Here is a 19,787-nt window from a genome sequence, read left to right as displayed (position 1 = left end):
TGGCTAAGAGACAAGCTTTCCTGGTACGTGGTGCATTAGTCAGCCTTAGCTGCGGTGACGAACAACTCCCCGATTGCAGGGGTGCACAACGGGAAGCATTTGCTTTCCACTCATAGGTCTGCGAGAAGGCTGCCGCTCTGCTGGATTGGGCTTCGCTTCGCTTCTGACTGAGCACTGGGTTCAGGCTTGCCCTGGGTGTCTTACTGTGCTGGAGTCCAGGCTACAGGAGCAGGCGCCACTGGGGAATATCCTTCCAACTGGCTAGAGGAGCACAGAGAGCTAGTGGGAAGGAGAAATGCTTCTCCAAGCTTCTGCTCAGTGCTGGCACACTGTCCCTTTGGCTAATGTAAGTCATCTGCAAGCCCAGCACCTTTGGGGAACTCAGTCCTTCTCGCTTGAGGGGAGGAGAGCATAACTACCACCTACCACTCAGGACTTCCTAGATCGAAGAAGATTTGCACCTAGAAGAGACTGCCCAGCCAGCCAGTACAACCCCCTTGTTAATTGCGGGATGCTTAGGCAACACCCAGCAGTGCTCAGGGACCACACAGGATACCAGGGATCAAACCCAGGTTGAATATGAGCAAGGCAAGTGAGCTACCCATTATACTACCACGATACTATCGCCCTGACCCAGCAACCCCTTTTTAACGTTGCAAAAACAAATCCAATCCCCTCCTTTTAAAGTCCCAGGGGAGAGGAGGGATCTACTCAAGGTGATTCGGCTGGGACAAGAGCAGTAGTCTACCCACTGGCATTCTTGTGCTCTTCCGCCTGCCCTCCTGCATCAGAGCCCCGCGGCGCCAGTGATGGGCTGCCATCTGCCACTCGGAGTGCACCTGGCCCACTCACAGGAGAAAGCCCCGCCAATAGGCCCTGCTCCCCGTGGCTCTGAGCCCCCCCCAACCTCTCTCCCTCCCCCTGCCTGCCTGGTGTTCTGGCTTCTCCAGTTTTCAGGGTCTTCCTTGGAGCAGGGCTCGGTGGCGCCCTCTCCTCTGTCTCTTTTCCCCAGTACCTCTCCAGCTGCCCGCCTCCCCCAGCCCTCTTCTGCATCTCTCCAGTGCGTCTACTCCTTGTGACACTCAATCACTCCATTTTCCAGAGAAGCAGAGATGCTAATGATGTAGGTTTCCACATTGTTTTCCTCCTGTCCCAGTTTTCAGCAAAAGAGTTTCCCAGGATATCTAGCATCACCCTACCCTGTCCTTGGGCAAGTCCCGGACTGCTGGAGACAGCCACTGGATAACAGGGGAATGAAGAGGGCCCCATGGTTTTGGTTGCCATCCTGAGGTAGTTGTATAATTGATATTTAGATGCTCTCACCTATAACAGTCGTTGTTATTGTTATCAATTGTCGCTGGAGCTAATTCTGTTGCCTTGCATGTCTCTGGGGACACCCATTCATCTTCTTGTGTTTTAGAGGCTGAAATTCTGAGACTATGGGACTTGCTTCTGCCTGTGTTATAGCAATCACAGGTCAGCGTTCTTCCAGGGGCAGGCTGCTCCCAAGAGGAAATGCTGGGAGGCTCCATGTAAAAGGGAGTAGTATGTGGTCTGGATAGATCTGGCCAGGGCCACAGTCTTGGGGTGGCTGTGATAGGTGGTGATAAAAGAGGTACTGGGGGTAGAGTTCATGTGGCAGTCACATCTCTGCAGGGGTCTGGCCAGTTGAGGGAAAACAAAGCATTGCACATGTGCCTGTGAGGGAGAGTGTCTGCAAAGGAGAATGGGGTGACTCTGTAGGGTCCACCGGGGAACTATGTTCCCCCTTCCCTCCCTTCTGCTGCTGTTGTGATGACCAGGGATCACACACACATCTGCCTGTGGTGCTGTCGCCTTTGGTTGTGTTAAACACCAGGGTCACGGGTGAGGTCTCTGGAAGTTCCACACCTTTCTCATGTGGTGCTCATATACATTCTAATTATTGTGCTACCCAGGATATGCTGAGATGCTCAGCTCACATATGTGTTCACTGAGAGAGAGTCTCATTCCTGGCTGTGGTGCTTGCCTGTCCAGTTGCGATGCTTCTGGGAGATGTACACTTTAGTTGTGATACATACACACTGTCTGGCTATAGTAGAGTCACCAGGGGTCTTAGACAGCAGAGTCCCCAGGCACAAACAGTAAAGATGCCAGAAGTGTACTTGGCACATGAAGGTAGCACTGGGGATCAAATTTGAGGCCCAGTCTTGCAAGGAAGATGCTTGAAGAAAAGATGCTTTCAACACTAAGCCATCTCCCAGTGCACTCCCCCTCCCCCCCATTCCTTGCCAGGTTATCTTTATTTTGAGTCTTTCAGAGTCATGAAAAAATCATAGAGCACATTTAGCATTGGATTCATTTAGAACAACACAACATAGATTAGGAACCATAACCCCAGTCCCAAGGCAAGTCCAGTTCACCTCTTGCAGGTCAATCCTTACTATACACCATACCCAAGTCTGTGACTAGGCTCTTGGTCCTCACATGATAACTCAAAAATGACATGAGGCCCACATCAGTGGGTTCAAGTTTCACTTTCACATAGTTTCTGGGGTTCACCAATGTCATGCTCAGTTACATGAGTCACATGCTCAGGGAAGCCTGAAGTCATGGTCTCCCACCAGACGTTCATAGGAAAGCGCATGCCTTAAAGAAATTACCTTCAACCTAGCTGGTCATTGTGTGGTGTAGCTGACACTCTAGGTTCATCAGATTTTGTTCATGTTGAGTTCATGCTGGTGAAAGAGGAGAAAGTGTTTTGTATCCCATCTCCTACTGCCTCTGACACCCATATAGGAATTTGAGCTTTGGCCATAATGGCCTGATTCTCCAAACTACTGGAAGACAGTGAAGCTAGAAATGGGAGAAGAGACCTGACAGGACAAGTCGTAGGAGACACAGTATGAGCTTACAGCACAGAGAAGGAAAACAGACAAGACAGCTACAGAGAACATCTGTTTCACTTTGGAGGTAGACACCAGTTAAAACCCCAAGCACTACCAGATAGTGTAGCAGGTAAGGTGTTTGCCTTGCATTCGGCTGACCTGGATTCAATCCCCAGCATATTATATGGTCCCCTGAGTCCTTCCAGGAGTGATCCTTGACCACAGAGCCAGGAATAAGCCCTGAGCACTGCTGGGTTTGGTCCAAAAGCAAACAAATGAAAGCTCCAATCAATTCTCTTACTTCCAGGAGGAAAGAGAAGTCCAAACTTTCCAGAAGTCCCTAGAAAGTAAACTCTGATGATCTAAAGGACCAGACAGATAAAGAGGGCCTCTTAGCAGAGAGTGGGAGGAAGGGTCTACAGGAGTGGTATATGTTCTCCAGAACTGTTGGGTGAAAGATGCTGAATGAGATAATCCCTGTTCTAGACTCAACCAACTGGATTGGAGCGATCCAACTTCTGAAAGTTTGAGAAGAAGGAAAATGAGTCTAGTCCTATAACTGCCCAAAAATTAGCTTTCAAGAAGAATAATCCATCTGCTAAAGAGACTTTTTGCACTTTCTTAATTTTTCAATTTGTCTGAAAGAAGATAAAGTGTAAATAATAATATTAAATAATCTGAAAAAAGAGGAAACTTATAGTTTTTATTACTGCTCCCCTCCTCAGTTATGGAAGCAACATAACCAGGGAGAGTTTATGGGAGGCGAGGGGTACAGGTGGGGACACCCCCCACCCGTCCCAAGATCAGCTCAGCAGACCTTCTCAGTCTGGGAGGACACAGCCCCCTCCATGCTGATTGCTCCTGAATCACCTCCAGATCAACTAGGAATCTAGGAGAAGACTGCAGAAAATGAATCAGAGAGGGATCTCCAGTTCTCATCACAACACTTTGCCTGAAATGTTTTCAGAAAGGTCTGATGCTCTTTGAGGCAGTGGCTTTGTGATTCAAGGATGCAGGATGCCCATATAGATGAAGCACCCTTGTATGTATAGTCCTGCCATCCTGCAAAACCTACCTCTCTGAAAGCCCAGTGTAGGTTGAGCAGACCAAACCACTAATCCCCTTGAAATGGCAAATAGGACTGAGAAAGGCACAGCACTCTTCCAAGATAAGTGGGATGGATAATGCAATCCCATATTTCATAAGCAAGGAAAGACTTAAAGCAACTGGGTTACAGGTCATCAACTAAGCAAATAATGGCTCTGAGCCCTGGATCAAAACTTTCTGGTTCCAATTCCAGGGCACTTATTGCTATTTCATCGCTGATTACTCTGTCAAATTGCAAATGCAGAGTACAGATAAGGAGGTAGGTGGGGGGGGGGTAAGGGGGGTGGGGGCGAGGAAACTGGTCTAGGAAATACTTGGATGTAAAGGGTAATATCAGAAATTCATAGAGAACTAGCTGCATCTTTTGACCAATGTAACAAACTAAGACAAATTACTGATAAATTGAGATTAAAACAGGTGTTTTATCTCCCTATAAGAACCTCAGATAAGAGGCTGGAGTGATAGCAGAGTGGGTAGGGCATTTGCCTTGCACGCGGCTGACCCGAGTTCAATTCCCAGCATCCCATATGGTCCCCTGAGCACCACTAGGAGTAATTCCTGAGTGCATGAGCCAGGAGTAAACCCTGTGCATCACCGGGTATGACCCAAAAGCCAAACCAAAACAAAACATGTTTTTCTTGGGAGAATTCAGGAAACTTTCTTAAAGAAGAATTCCTATACTTGAGCTAATTTCAAAAGAGAAGTCAACATTTATCCTGAGGAGTGGAGAACATTCTAGGTAGAGTGACTACTAGCCTGTGGACAGGCAAGCTGACATAAAACATGGAGGACAGGAGTCCTTAGAAAACTTTGGGTGGGTTTCTATAGCTCAGTACAAAGAGCCAGGATCGGGAGGTGGATGATGAACGAGAAGAACAGGGAGGCTGGCAAGACCCACAGCATCATGAATCAGTGCTTGGCAGCTCAGCTTGCCCTGCTTGTGATGGGAAGGCATCAGTAAGATTTTATCCTGGAGAGAAGTATGGTCAGGTGTGTAATCTAAAGAGAAAGCCCTGGCAACTGTTGGGAAACACTCCTAATGCTCGGAACAAGAAGAGAAGAGATGCAGAAACAGTGGCAGAGGGAAGAGGAGTCCAAGATGAACTTGGGAAACATGGAGGCAGTGGAACGACAGGATTTTCTGAGCTAACCTCCAGGCAAGTGAGAACCCCAGAGCTCTAGGTTGAGGGGGAACCAGCACCATCATGAAAATGGGTGGGGGGGGAAGGGAAACACAAAGGAGAACCAAAGTCCCAAAGCAAAAAGGGTCCCTGATTCAGAGAGATGAAAGAGTCAGTTCTCCAGACAAGAGTTTGCAGTGGAAGTAAGACACATGCAGAATCTCATGGACTGTGGAGAAAAGAGTTTCTGGCTGGAGGGGCTTTCCCTGAGACACAGAGGAGGATGCTGAGAGCAGGGGGACAGTTTTGATAAAGATTGGGGACTGATGGAAGAGTGGAGTAGGAGTAGGAGCGGGCTAGGGAGGCATAAGAAAAGGTTGCTGTTGAATGTGAGGGGAAGCTGAAGCCTTCCGTTTTGATGAGTTAACTTAAGAGTCTTCAGAGGGGCTGGAGCGATAGCACAGCGGGTAGGGCCTTTGCCTTGCACTCGGCCAACCTGGGTTCGAATCCCAGCATCCCATATGGTCCCCTGAGCACCGCCAGGGGTGATTCCTGAGTGCATGAGCCAGGAGTGACCCCTGTGCATTGCTGGGTGTGACCCAAAAAGCAAAAAAAAAAAAAAAGGAGTCTTCAGAGATTGGTGTCTAAGGACAGAGAATGAAGGAGTATTAAATACTGAGGGATGGGACAGACAGAGAATGAGGGAAAGGCAGCTACTGAGACACAGCACCCAGAGCAGTTGATTTCCAGGGCAGCAAAAGTGTTGTAACCTGCTAGTTTAGGGCTGCCTCTTGCTCCCCTCCATTACCAAGCTCAGGGATGATTTGCCTTAACTTCCTTTGGTTCCTCTCTGGACTTCCTTTGGTTCCTCTGTGAAGTGGAACAATCCTCCCATCATCTCCACTCTGAAGAGTATTGTGAGCATAGGGGTAGAGGGGTGTGTGTGGAGGAGCAGGCACTGAGCCGCCAGCATGCAGGCGAGCTAGAAGGTTCTTGATCGGCTTGGACCTCCCTCACAGGGGCCCTAGAGAAAGATTCACTGAGACTGTTGAAACCCGGCCCCCACCCGGGAGCCCCGCCCCCGAGCCCCACCCTCCACTCGCACAGAAACAAGAGGCTGCTGGTACCTGGAGCAGCGCCGCTGTCTCTAGATAGGATTTGGCTCCCTCAGCCTTGCCCCCTCCTCAAGAAGGTGTGATGACATCGAGTGTCCTTGTTTCCACCTGCCTCCTCTTCCGTCATCTCTAATGACTCTGTCTGCCCCAGCGGGGAGACTGACAGAGCAAACAAATGGGGTACTCCCTGCTCCAGTGAGTCAAGTTATTAGGATTTAACAAGAGCAAATTAATTAAGGGTGTGGGCACCCAAACTGGTTAAAAAACAAAATTCCACAGACTCAGAAGATTGGCCATCAGAACGAGAACTCAGCAATGACAGAGGATTCACTTGTCCTCTTCATGTTCGTTTTCACTTACAATGGATTAGGATTAGGGCGAGGAAGGAGCAAAGTCTCTGAAATGGCTCCACATCTTTCACTATACAGTATTTAACAAGAAGAGAGAGAAAAAAATCTTTGTGAAGATTTCCTGTGTTCCTCCTCTGAGATTACTTTCTCTGATTTAGAGAGACTTGCCCCCTTCCTTCTGAGATAAGGGGATTCAATGAGATATTATTTTAATTATATATATAATGAACTCAATAATATGTGTATAATCCAAAATTAGAGCAAATTGATAAAGGATATGACATCAGGACTGTAAAAATATGACTTTTTAACTTAATTTTAATATATGCCAGAAATTAAACATATAAGTTAACATATTTCTCTCTTCTGGGGAAAATGAACCCACCTCTCACCCTATTTTACAATTAAAATAAGGGAGAAAGCAGCCCAGTACAGCAGACAACACTAAGGCCTTACAGACATCTTTGGATTTGATTCCCAGCACAGAAAGAAAGAAAGAAAGAAAGAAAGAAAGAAAGAAAGAAAGAAAGAAAGAAAGAAAGAAAGAAAGAAAGAAAGAAAGAAAGAAAGAAAGAAAGAAAGGAAGGAAGGAAGAAAGAGAAAGAAGGAAGGAAGGAAGGGAAAGAAAGAAAAAATGTATCTGATATTTGTAAAATGATAATAACGACAACAAAAGAACTCATTTGTTTTTCATAATGTACCAAACTCTATGAAGTGATTCTGTACACTTTCTCATTTAGTCCCCAATAACTTTGGGACGTACTTGCTGTTATAATGCCCATTTTCCTGATGAAAAAAATTGAGGCTAAGAAGTCAGTTCTCAAGATCACATAGCTCGAATCGAGTTTCATCTGCTTTCAAAGCCCACATTGTAAGCCACTCTCACTTAACTGTGTAAAGCATTAAAACACATAGTATAAAAGGCATCTTATTCACTGTCACTGTCATCCCATTGCTCATCAATTTGCTCAAGTGGGCACCCATAGCGTCTCCATTGTGAGACTTGTTGTTACTGTTTTTGGCATATTGAATATGCCACGGGGAACTTTCCAGGCTCTGCCATGCGGGCGATATACTCTCGGTAGCTTGCTGGGCTCTCTGAGAGGGGCAGAGAAATCAAACTCGGGTTGGCTGCGTGCAAGGCAAATGCCCTCCCCTCTGTGCTATCGCTCCAGCCCAAAAGGCATCTTATTATGAACACAAATAGAAAGTGTGTACCAATACACATCCATAGTTTGCAAAGTCTGTCCCCTATAGCTGCTCTGTCTCGGGGGGGAGCATATGGCCTGCAGTGTGCAGGAGGAAGCTGCCAGACACATTGGCACTTCCTGTTGCAGATGCATCTCAGTTTAGGTCCCACTTCAAGGGCAAGCTGTGAGTCTTTGGGCAAGACAGTTAGTCTCTCTGACCTCATTTTCCTTCTCAGGAAAGTGGGGGAGAGCTTCCCCTCTCTCAGAGGGGTCTGTGAACAGTTGACCATATTTGCGATGTGCTTTTAGAACAACAGAGACTAATATGGATTCAATGAATACTGATTGGCTACTGTCATCACCAACCGTCATCATCATCATCAGACTACCATCATCACCGAAGTGGCTGAGCCATGCCCCTGTACCTGTCGGCAGCAGTGACAGCGTGAAACCTTTTCCCCGTGGGGAACACCCACAGGGTATCTTGGGGCATAGCTTCGTAACCCTACTTTCCAGAATGGGTCTCGCAATTATACCGACACAGGGAAAGTTGGGGCTCCAAAGCGGGGGCGATTTTCCTTTGCTACCCAGGCCTCTGGACGAAGCTCGTGTCATTTCTAAGAGTCTTGGTTTCTGTCCGTTTCTAGAATCACTCAGTGCTTTTTAAGCGATGGTCTCCCAGGGCTTGGCAATGTCCTGAGTAAGCAGAGCTGGGGCATGTTCTGGCTCTGAGGCATGGAGCCACCTTCTGTGCAGCTCGGTCAAGGTCAACCTGCAGAGGCCCTCCGCAGGAGAGAGCTCAGACAGAAATCATGCCCCCCCCCCAGCAATGCCCTCGGCCTGGGCACTTGGGGTGCTACCTAAGGTATGGCTGGGGCAGTGATAGACGAGATGGGGCCTTTTCTCTTTTTTAAGTTTTTCTTTTTTGAGGCTGGAGCAATAGCACAGCGGGTAGGGCTGTGCCTTGCATGCGGCCGACCCGAGTTCAATTCCCAGCATCCCATATGGTCTCCTGAGCACTGCCAGGAGTAATTTCTGAGTGCAGAGCCAGGAATAACCCCTGTGTGTTGCCGGGTGTGACTCAAAAAGCAAAAAAAAAAAATTTATTTTCATAAGATGGTTACAGCGGGTAGAGCGTTTGCCTTGCATGCCGCTGACCCGGGTTCGATTCCCCTGTCCCTCTTGGAGAGCCCAGCAAGCTACCGAGAGTATCCCACCCTCATGGCAGAGCCTGGCAAGCTCCCCATGGCGTATTCAATATGACAAAAATAGTAACAACATGTCTCACAATGGAGATGTTAGGGTGCCCGCTTGAGCAAATCGATGAACAACGGGATGACAGTGATACAGTGATACAGAAGATGGTTTGCATTAATTGATTCTATTCAATATTTCAACACCAATCCCACCACCATGACACCTTCCCACCACCATTATTTTGAATTTTCCCACCACCATTCAAGCCTGCCTGCTGGGGCAGATGCTAGATAATTTATTTTCTATTGCTTATTATGAATATCACTAGAGGTCGCTTCTGGAATTCTAACACTGTGAGTGGTTGGGGTCCAGAGATTCTCTGTAGGGAGCTAATCCATGGCGAATTTCCTTTGGGAGTCTCTGGATCAAGACTGTTGATGGGCTGAGATGGCGCCTGGAGGGAGATCATGGACATGACAGCCAGGACCCCAAGCTGATGGGGAGACAGGAAAGGGACGGCCCGTGTCCGCTGCCGTCATGTGGCATGTAGTCTTAGTCCTTGAACCCGAATACCTGGGTTTTGTTTCTGGAAGCTTGTGGCCACCGGGGTTTCATCTGGGGTGGGCAGAGAGGGCACACCCACTCCATCTGAGGTGCCCCAGTGGAATCGGCTTGTGACAGGGTTCGGAGAGATCTCCGGCAAGCTGTTGTCTTCCAGGATTCATTGCTGTGTCTTTCCTTTTAAAACTTTTTGTTAGCCAACTTGTTTGTTTGCTTTTGTGCTACTGCTGGCTGTGCTTAGGGATTTATACCTGGCACCATGCTTAGAATTCATTCCTGGTTAGGGCTTGAGGGACCCTGTACATCACCAGAGATCAAACCCAGGCCAACCATATGCAAGGCATTACGCATTGTACCATCTCTGTCGGCCCTTGAATGGTGATTTTTCATGCTTTCACTCCCCTTCACTGAATACTCAGTTCTCTGTTCTTTGAGTCTTTGTTGCTGTGGATCAAAGCATTCACCAAACTAAGGCTCAAAGCACTGGAGTCTATGAGGTGAGCCTGTTCAATTAGGACCCCTGGGCCCACATCTGCCCAGGGAGACCCCCCAGAAGTACAGCCCAGCTCCATTTGTGAGAAGCTATCTGCCTGGAGAACACTGAGCTAGTGGCGTGGTGGATCCAGTCTCTCCCAGTGGCACCATCTGAACACCCCGAAAATAGCTGGGCACATTAGTTTTTCTCACACGGACCTCATTAGGTCAATAGTGCGGGTCCTGAGGGGACTGGGTGCTTTGTGGGTAGAGGAGTGTTTGTCAGAGGGAGGCTTTGCAGGATGGCTTGTCCCACAGCTGTCTGGCAGTGATTCCGCTCAGAGAGGGGAGCGTCCTTCCATGGCATACCCAAGCTTCTTCACGGTGGAAGTGAAGGCTGGTCTCCCCATCTGCAACATTCTTTGGTCTCTGGCGCAGTGGCCTGTCACTGTCATGTGGCATTGGTGGCTAAAAATGTGTCAGAGTTAGTATTAAGTGTTGGCTCGTGGGAACCATCCCTCCTAACAGCCTACTAAGAAAGGGACTGTCACTAGTAGCCGGAGAAGGTAGTGCAGCAGGTTGGATGCTTGCTTTGCATGCAGCCGGCCCGGGTTCAATCCCTAGCACTCCACATAGTTCCTCCAAATTCTTCAAGGGGTAATTCCTAAGTGCAGAACCAGGAGGAAGCCCTGAGCACAGCTGGGTGTAGCTCCCCCAAACCAAAATAAAACAACAAGGGAAATGTCAGCCTCAATGTGTCAGTAAGAAAACAGGCTCAGGAAGAGGAAGTGTGACCTGAAGTCTCGATTTGGTAGGCCAGAGGCACTCAGCACATTCAGGAGTGAGCGCATTCAAGTACGGGGACCGAAAGTTCCTTGAGTCTGGGAGAGGAAATCTCCTTTTCTTCAACTGGGTTGGTAAAAACCTCTAAGTTATAGAAGTTAAAATATACCTTTTAAGTTATATCCAGTTTTTTTTTCACTTTGTAGTATCAGAGATGAAAACTAGGGTCTCACATATTTGAGGCACTGTATGTGACCCCCCCCCCGAGACACACCTCCAGCCCCTTATGAATTCTTTTTCTTTTTTAATAAAAAATGTATAGTCTGCCAAGCAGCAGTCGACCAGGGTAAGGATGAGATCTTATGCAGTGTTACTCAAATGAGATCTGCAGTCTCAGCGCTACCCAAAAATGCAAGTTCCGAGGCCTCCAGAGCTGCTGAATTTCCATTCTCTGGGTGCAGGCGTGGGGAAATGGCTTTAACACCCCTTCTGGCTGAGCCTCGTGCAGGCCGAAGTTGAAGAAGCACAGTTCTTGGAGATGCCGGGAGTGTGTATGCCTCATATCAGCAGGAAGTAGGGGTTGGGGAGGAGGGTTGTAGCAGGGCTGAGGGGACCAGAGGCTTCTCTGCAGATGCTCAGTTGGCCGACCCCATCCCTATGGGAACTTACCCATGGTTCTACCTCAGGAACTCCTAGGATCTTGTAGAAAGTACTTGAGAAGCACTAACGAAACACAGCTACGCTGAATTCACTGTAATGAACAGAGCAAGCACCAGTGGCCAAGGCTTAGCAGGGCAGGGCAGGGATAATTGCCTGCAGAGGGGTGACCCAGCAGGCAGAACTGCCCCTACTATGGTCGCCCTCCTTCCTACCTTCATGGACTTCCCAAGACTATCTCAATGAAGCTGGGGACACAGATGATGAAACTAGAAGTGTCTGGTCAGCTGTGGGCCTGCAGGTCTACGGGGAAGAGATCCTCTGACGTGGAGGACATTAGAATACGGACATTTCATTCTTTTGGAACTGGATTTCCCATAAGTATAGCCCTGGATTTAAGCATCTTTTAGGTGGTTCCCAGATAACTGGTAAGCAGAACCCTCCCCCACCCCCACACACACACCAAACGACTGAGTCATAGCATCCTGCGTTTGACCAAGCACCCAGAAGTTTCCATTTTCTTTTACTTCTTCTCTGGTCCCCTGTTGGGGAGCAGTTTTTCCCCAGTGTGCCCAAACATATTTCCCACTGGGCCCAGGCGGACATGGGGTGAAGGATGATGGGTGCGCAGAGAAACCACTCCGGGAGACAGCTGATGGCCGCTCACTTTATTGCCAAACACACACATAATTTATAGAGGGTCTCGGCTTAAGAGGATGGTCCAATCACATAAAGCTTAGCATCGCTGACCTGTCACCTTTCCCAACTCCAGCCCAGTCCCAATTAGGTGGGATTTGCTTTGCTCCAGCCCAACCCCAATTAGGACTAGTTAGGAGTGCAGTTAGGTGACAATTCTTGTGGGGGAGGGGTGCGACTCAAAACTGGATACCTGGTGCTAATAAAACGCACCCTACTAGGTCCCTGTGCAGGGACAGGTCTTGTCTCCTATGCAGGGACAGATCTTATCTGCTCTGGCACCTGTTGCCATGCCCCACTGCTCCCTTGCCCAGTACTTCCTTCCCTCCTGTCCCCATTTCAGTCTCTCTGTTGTCAGTTGCCTTTTCCCTCCCCTTCTCTTTCTCTTCCGTTCCTCTCACCTTTCCCCCTTCACCTGTATCAGTCAAGCCCTGCCCGTCTTCCCTCTCTGAAGAAAAGTTCTGCCACCCCAAAAATCAATAAGCAATTTGTAGAGTGGGAAGCAGAGGCAGGGACTGAGGGAAGTGGATGTAGATGCAGTCCCTGGTACTTTTCCAACTTTTGCCAAGCACATTATCTACAAAAACAGGTGCGCCTTCCTCCCCTTCAGCCACCTATCCATTAAAATGGTTTAATTACTTCCTGCACATGAGACAGTTATATAATTAGAAGGCGGTATTCAGACCAAAAATTTAAGCCACCCTCTTCAATCAGGGGAAAATTGTCTGATCAAGAAGCTAATTAAGAATCCAGTATAGTGGGTCTTACTGAAAAGAGTGAGTTTGGGGATTTAAATGATCCTCCCTTCTCTCTCCCAGGACCCCTCTCTGCTCTGTCATTACCCAGGAAGTTGTGGGTAATGTGTGGGCACCCAGTCTCAGCCACACCTACCCCTGTCTTCCTGGGACTTACACTCTAAGAAGCAGAGCCTGGCATTGTTTGGACAACGCTGCTGGGGGAAAAAACAAGGTTGCTGAAGAGTCGTGGGCACAAGTCGTGGGCACACGGGACTGTCTCCCAGAGGCTGAAAGACCCCCATGAGAGTGGGCACAAAAGGAGGGCACCAGACATGGGCAGAGAGAGCGGCCCCTTGTCCTGGTTTTGAATCAGTCAGGCCCGTTCAAGGGGCCTGTGGTTGTTTAGGACTCTCCCAGAGTTAGAAGAACAATTCATGTGTCTGAAGTTTTCAAGGGAGTTGGTCCTCCACTTTCACCGGATCCTCTGAAGTCTGTGAAATCAAGGAGAAGGAACTTTTGGGCAACGGGGAGACTGTTTCTCTCTGAATCCTGGAAGCTTTGCCCAAAATGCAGTGACAGGGGCTGTGGGAAGTGGTGGGAAGCTTACTGTGGTTGGTTTTCTACTCTCCTAGAGGCCCAGTGAGGGGAGAGTGTGACAGCTTCCGGGGGTCCTGTCCATCTGCTTGATATGGAGGAGACAGTGGAGTCTCACCAGTTATTTTTTTTTAATTTGATTTTTTTTGCTGTTTGGATCATACCTGGTGATGCGCAGGGGTTACTCCTGGCTCTGCATTCAGGAATTACTCCCGGCAGTGCTCAAGGAACCATATGAGATTCTGGGGATTGAACCCAGGTCAACTGCATGCAAGACAAACGCCCTACCCACTGTACTATCACTGCAGCCCCTTCTCATCAGTTTGATTCTGAGACAGCTTTTCCACAGGGGCTGGATCCCACCTCCCCACCTCCCTCACTCACTGTCATAGGCCCCAGTCTTCCACACAGCCTCCCCAAATGGACAGTCACCCCTTTCCTCATTAGCCCATCTTTTACCTGGCTCCATCTTCCCGTCACTTTCTGTAGCTCAGCTTAATCTCTGGGACTTCCTGTCAGCCTTCTTTAACTGCCACACTCTGACAGAAGTTTCTGCCATTGTGGTTGTGTTCTCTCCTATATACTTACTTCTGTGGAGAATGCCGGGGGGAGGGGCTGTTCTCTTTACCTTCCCCTCCCTTTTCCTCCCTTTTCCTGCCATCTTATGGCTGGCTGCCTCCTCATCCTTCCTCTTCCTTCACGTACCTGGCTCAAGTGCCCCTCAGGATCTTTTTTCTCAGCAGAAGTGGAACCACTACGAGGGGAATTTCAGAAACGATGGTGGAGTTTCTGTTTATTTTCTAATATAGTTGGGTCCCAGCTTTTATTGAAAAAAGACAACTCTGTGTTGTCTTCTTATAAATGATTTCTCCTTTGCTTCTCTGTGTTAGAGCTTGATATTAATTTTTAAAAAAAAAACCACAGTGGCTCATATTACCGTATGAATTTCATTTCAAGCTAGGAAAGAGCAGCCTGAATTATATTTGTTTTAGGAAGGAAGCATTTGATTGGACAGCACTCAGGATATCCAGCTTCCTGGCTTTCTCACTACTCCATCCCACCTCAACCCTACTCAGAAATCCCCTCCTAGACCTCATTGTCATCAAGCCAGATATTCTAAACCCTATATTTCAACATTCTACCTTTGAACCATGACCTATTTCCCTGTCATTTTCTGGCTTCAGCAATTCTCCAGTTTCATAGAGAGCTCTTGGCACTGACCCTAGCTTCTTCCATCTTTCTTTTTCATTTTTCTTGATTCCTTTTGTACTTTCACTCTCCTCCTCCCTAGTCTAAATTCCACAGGTACACATAATAATCAATCCCTTGCAAACATCTGTCATTCTCCCCTCTCGTACTTGCTTTGCATGCTTGGAAAAACATTCTGTACAAAAGCCAACCTTCTTCTTCTTCTTCTTCTTCTTCCACAGGTGCTCCTAGCAACTGTTGAAGGTGTGGATAAAAATCACACAACAAATAATGACTCACTCTAAATGTAGAGTCACAAATCTCAATTGGGCACCCTGAAGCATCAGCTAGTTCTATCATATCAGGCTTTTTTTTTCACTTTCCAATTTTCCAGGATAATTATTTCTCACCTCCTCTTCTCTCCACAAATATGCAGCACTCTCTCCTTTGCCTCTTCTAGTTTAGATGATGACTTCATGGAAGAAAAAGATACGATGCACTCAGATGAGAACTACCTGAAGTTCACTCCCACGTTTAGCATCCTTCCTCCACATGCCCACCAAGCCAATGCTCACCCCTCTTTTCACCTGAGCCCATCTCCCAATGGCATTTTAGAGTTATCACTCCCCTACCCCCTTGGAAACTGTCCTTTCCTTGCTGTCTGATGCTCTACCTTTGCTGATCTGGCTTCAATATCATTTATTGCTCCTTCCAAGCTTCCTTTGCTGGCATCCCACCCAACATCTATCGGCCAGAAACTGTTATCATCATAATTCCCAAGAGATTTGGGGTATTTCCAAAATCAAACTTCCCTCTATTGCCCAGTCAGACCCCTCCCTAAGCCTCAGACCCACATATCTATCAGCCCACCTGACCCATCCAGTGAGATTCCTTCCAGACATCTTAGATTTACCATAAGCAAAATATAACGATTAATCTTTATGGGAAGCTGACTAATAACCGCCAGTGATATCAGCTCCTAAACTCTGGAGCTTTTGATTTCCTTACATGGCCAGAGGGGCTTTGCAGATGCAACTCAAGAATTTTGAAATGCAGAGATTGTCCTGGATTATTCACACGGGCCCAATGTAATTACAAGTGTTCTTAGAAGAGGGAGATTTGATGACACCAAAAGGAGGTGGAATGATGAGATGAAGAGATGAGGAGGGCGGGGGTGTTCTTGAAGCTGAAACAGAGGGAAGGAAATGGCTCTTCCTCTCAAAGCCCTTAGACATTTGCATTAACCCAGGGAGTCTGAGTTTAGACCTTGCCGCTATCTCAAGAGAATCCATTTGTGCTGCTTCAAGCCACTATGTGAGTAGGATGACAGCAGCCACAGGCAGAAAACACATACAGTAGCCACCACTCTGCCCTTGCACCCCCACAGAGCACAGTCCACCACACCACTACTCCCTCAATGGGCAAGCCAAAGTCTTGTTTTCCCTGACCCACACCTCACCTGTCTTCAAGGTTATCAGCAAACACCGACTCCAGTGGTTTCACCCGACCTCCATCTCTAGCCCCCTACTCTGGTCCAGCAAATTTTACTGGCAAATCATCACTTCACTTCCTCTTTGTTTGTTTTTTTTCTTTTGGTTCTGCTCATATTCCTCTTGAGGAATTCCAATTGATTCTATCAATTGGATCCAGGAGAAGCTTTCTAGATCACATACAGCCCCCTCCCCCAACAGTACACCATTCCATGGCTTCCTTGGGGTACATTCGGTTAGTGCTTCCCATGTGTGCTCAGGATGAAGTCTAGTGTCATTGCACTGACCTACCAGACCCTCTCCCAGTTTGACCTATACCCACCTCCTCTGTCATTTTCTTCCCTTATCCACTGCACCCAGCCACGCTGGCCTTTCTGGTCCCACCTCCCGGTCTTCACGTTTGCATTTCTTGCCATGAATGTCCTCTTGCCACAAATGTCCTCCCCAGATCTTTGAAAGATTCTCCGTTCCCTTTATTATTTATAATTATTCCTTTTCTGGGTCTTCTCAGAAATTCCCAAGCAGGAGAGCTGGAGGTCCCTCCCAGTGCTTCCCAGCCACACCAGGATACGGTGGTGCTTAAGCCCTGGACTACCCCAGTTGCTGCTTGGGGACCTCCAAGGCTGTCACCTCCCTGCAAAGTCCTTTCCCTGCCACCCTCTCATGGAAACAGGACCCCTAATGCCAGGGTCTGCCTCACCCTATTTTATCTCTTCACAGATTTAAAATTTTTTTCTTTTTTTTTTTTGAGGGGGGGTCACACCCAGCAATGCACAGGTGTTACTCCTGGCTCATGCACTGAGGAATTCCTCCTGGCAGTGCTCGGGGACCATATGGGATGCTGGGAATCGAACCCGGATCGGCTGCGTGCAAGGCAAATGCCCTACCCGCTGTGCTATTGCTCCAGCCCCTCTTCACAGATTTTTCAGCACTTGCAGTCGTCTGGTTTGTTGACGTGTGTGTTGTGGGTTTCTCCGTGAGAACGTCACCTCTCTGAGTGCGTGGCACTGCCTGCCCAGCCTCTGCACTCAAGCACGCAGCACATAGTAGGCGTGCAGTTCAGCTGTGCTGGCCCGGTTATCTGCTGCCACGTGCCAGTCACTCTGCACTGTGCCTCTCTGGCCAACATCATGAAATGATTTGGTGCCGGGGAGCAGTCTGCCTTTCATAGCGTCGGGCTCTGTGTGTCGAGCTCACCCTGGCATTTCAGACACCATTCAGCGCGGCTGGATCCATGACAGGCTTTCTTTCACGAGCCCTTTGAAAGCTCGCAACACGTTCAGCATCTGCTAAATGCTGGATGCCATGGATACACGATGGAGTGAAGAGAAGATGCTTCTGTTATGCCTCAGCCCACCAGCGACTCGCATTTTGGCGAAGCCAGCAGTGGGTGGGGGTGGGGTGGGAGGGGCAGGGGTAGGCGAAGGGATTGTGCACAGCTGCTCAGGAACCTCTGAGCAAGGAGTGGGGCAGCAGCCCAACCCCTTCTGCCTGCCGAGTCCCCGGAACACAGGGACACTGACCACATAGCTCAGTTGAAACGTAGGTTGGAAAACACCAAATCCCACAAGCTGTAGCTCAGCCCACCGACGCCTCTGTCTGTTAATAAACCTGGGACCAGCGGGACTGACTTTGTCTGATGTGGCCTTTGTTTCTCTCTCCTTTCTGCGGCTGCAGGGCTCATCATCCACGAGGGCCCCTCCGTGTACCGCATCTTTAAGCGGTGGCAGGCTGTCAACCAGCAGTGGAAAGTGTTGAACTATGACAAGACAAAAGACTTGGAGGAACAGAAGGCGGGAGGCAGGACCAACCCCCGGACCTCCTCTTCCACCCAGGCCAATGGCCCCTCCTCTGAAGAGGAGGCCACGGGCACCCCTGCTCCCCCTGAGGACGGTCCTGCCCGGGCTGCCAGCCACCCCGCAGGCCCTCTGCCCGATCACCACTGTGCTTACACCATCCTGCACATCTTGAGCCACCTCAGACCTCACGAGCAGCGGAATCCGCAGGGCGGCAGCCGGGAGCTCGTCATGAGGGTCACGACTGTGTGAGAGAGAGACCCCCCACCAGGAATCCCATGACTACAAGACGGGGAGCTGGTTCAGGCCGGCCCCGAGCTCCAGACATGCCTGCTTGGGGAACAGGAGTGTGTGTGTGTGTGTGTGTGTGTGTGTGTGTGAGATGGGGGGGCAAGGCGGCACTTGGGGTGGGGTGCAGAGCCAGGGATAAGCAGAGAGTGGTCGGCCTGAAGGGGGTTAGGGGTGGGCAGGATTTGAGTGGACGGTGGGGGGGTGCGGGGGGGGTGAGGTGGGTGCCAGGAGCACCCTATGGCTTCTCATCTGTCCATCACTAGGCTCCCACGACAAGAGCGAGGAAAATCTACACAAGCTCAGCACCGGGGTGCCACCCGGGTGGATCCACTCCTCCTCGTGTCCCAGTGCCAGTGAACCTGGGAGAAGGAAGTGTCGTTGGGCAGGGCAAAGCCACACACACACACACACACACACACACACACACACACACACACACACACACACACACACCTCGGGGTGCGGGAGAAGTTGCCAAGGGCAGGGAGGCGAGGCGGTGTGTCCGGTGTGCCCCCGGACTGTGGGTTTCCGACTCTCGGGCCTGGTTTGGGGGCACTGTCGGGGCGGGCAGGGAGGGCTGGCAGGAGGGACACGGGGTGGACAGGGTGTCCTGGCTGCCCCCGGCTTGGGTTGCTGGGTGGACGGGAGGGAGGCTGTGACGGAGATCAGAGACACGGGGCGTTCTCTCCTCCTTTCCAAACCAGAACTCCCGATTTCGGGAGGCCCCGAGAGGGCTTCGGTGTGGAGATGGGGGTCTTTTTTTTTTTTGTGCCCTTGTTACTTTTGGTTTTTTTTTTCGTGGTGATTTGGAAAAGATGTTTACAGGACGCGCAGGCGCGGGCACACGTCGGGGTGGGGGGAAGCAGGCGGGGTTCCTGTGGGCCCAGCAGCCTCCTGAGGCCCGTCCCAACGACCCACCCACCCGGCCAGGACCCCTGCCTGCACCCACTGCACCCCAGGGCCCCCAGAGAGCTGCCCCTCCCTGTGGATGGCGGGGCACTGGCTGAATGTACCCGAAGGGGCGGGGCGGGGGGAATGTTTCTGGCGGGGGCAGCGTGGCCAACCCCTCAGTGCTACAGGCTGCCCTGGGCCTTCCGGGGCAGTTTCCTGTCCTTCCTGCTGTGCCAGGCCTCTGCCTGGAAGGCCACGGCGGGTCCTGGGAGAGCGGCTCATGTCCGTGCACAGTGGCTGCGTCATCGTGGGTCTGAAGGGGTCACTGTCAAGTACTTTTTTAAACTAGTTTTTAGGGTTTTTTAAAACTCTCTGTTGTTTGTATTATTCTCTTAAAAGCTTGAAAATAAAATTTCTTTCCCTACCGTGAGTGTCCTTTCCCATCTGTGTGTTTTCTTCCCTCTCTCCTCTTCTCCCCCTGCCTTCCCTCCCTCCCCGTCTCCACCACCCCGGGTCTCCTGCCGAGCAAGAAACCAAGAGCATTTTCACTTCCCTGAGAGTGTGGGTGAAGTGAGACGGTGTGTGTGTGTGTGTGTGTGTGTGTGTGTGTGTGTCCCCTGGTTGTGATATATAGAGTGTGTGAGTGTGTCTGTCTCTGTAGTACAGTGTTTGTGTTTGTAAG

At 49.6% G+C, this 19,787-nt stretch overlaps 1 protein-coding gene across 1 annotated transcript in view; it reads left to right on the top strand.

Annotated features, from left to right (window-relative positions):
- MARCHF4 (membrane associated ring-CH-type finger 4) overlaps positions 1-18,331 on the top strand; it is a 121,045-nt gene extending 102,714 nt beyond the window's left edge. Inside the window, exon 4 of the mRNA XM_004601341.2 lies at positions 17,805-18,331. Within this exon, the coding sequence (XP_004601398.1) occupies positions 17,805-18,175 (371 nt within the window). The 3' untranslated portion in view covers positions 18,176-18,331. The remainder of the gene's footprint in view (positions 1-17,804) is intronic.
- The last annotated feature ends 1,456 nt before the right edge of the window (positions 18,332-19,787 follow it).

This window comes from Sorex araneus, chromosome X, assembly GCF_027595985.1.
Source record: "Sorex araneus isolate mSorAra2 chromosome X, mSorAra2.pri, whole genome shotgun sequence".
NCBI lineage: Eukaryota > Metazoa > Chordata > Mammalia > Eulipotyphla > Soricidae > Sorex > Sorex araneus.
This window is presented reverse-complemented; position numbering and strand designations above follow the sequence as displayed.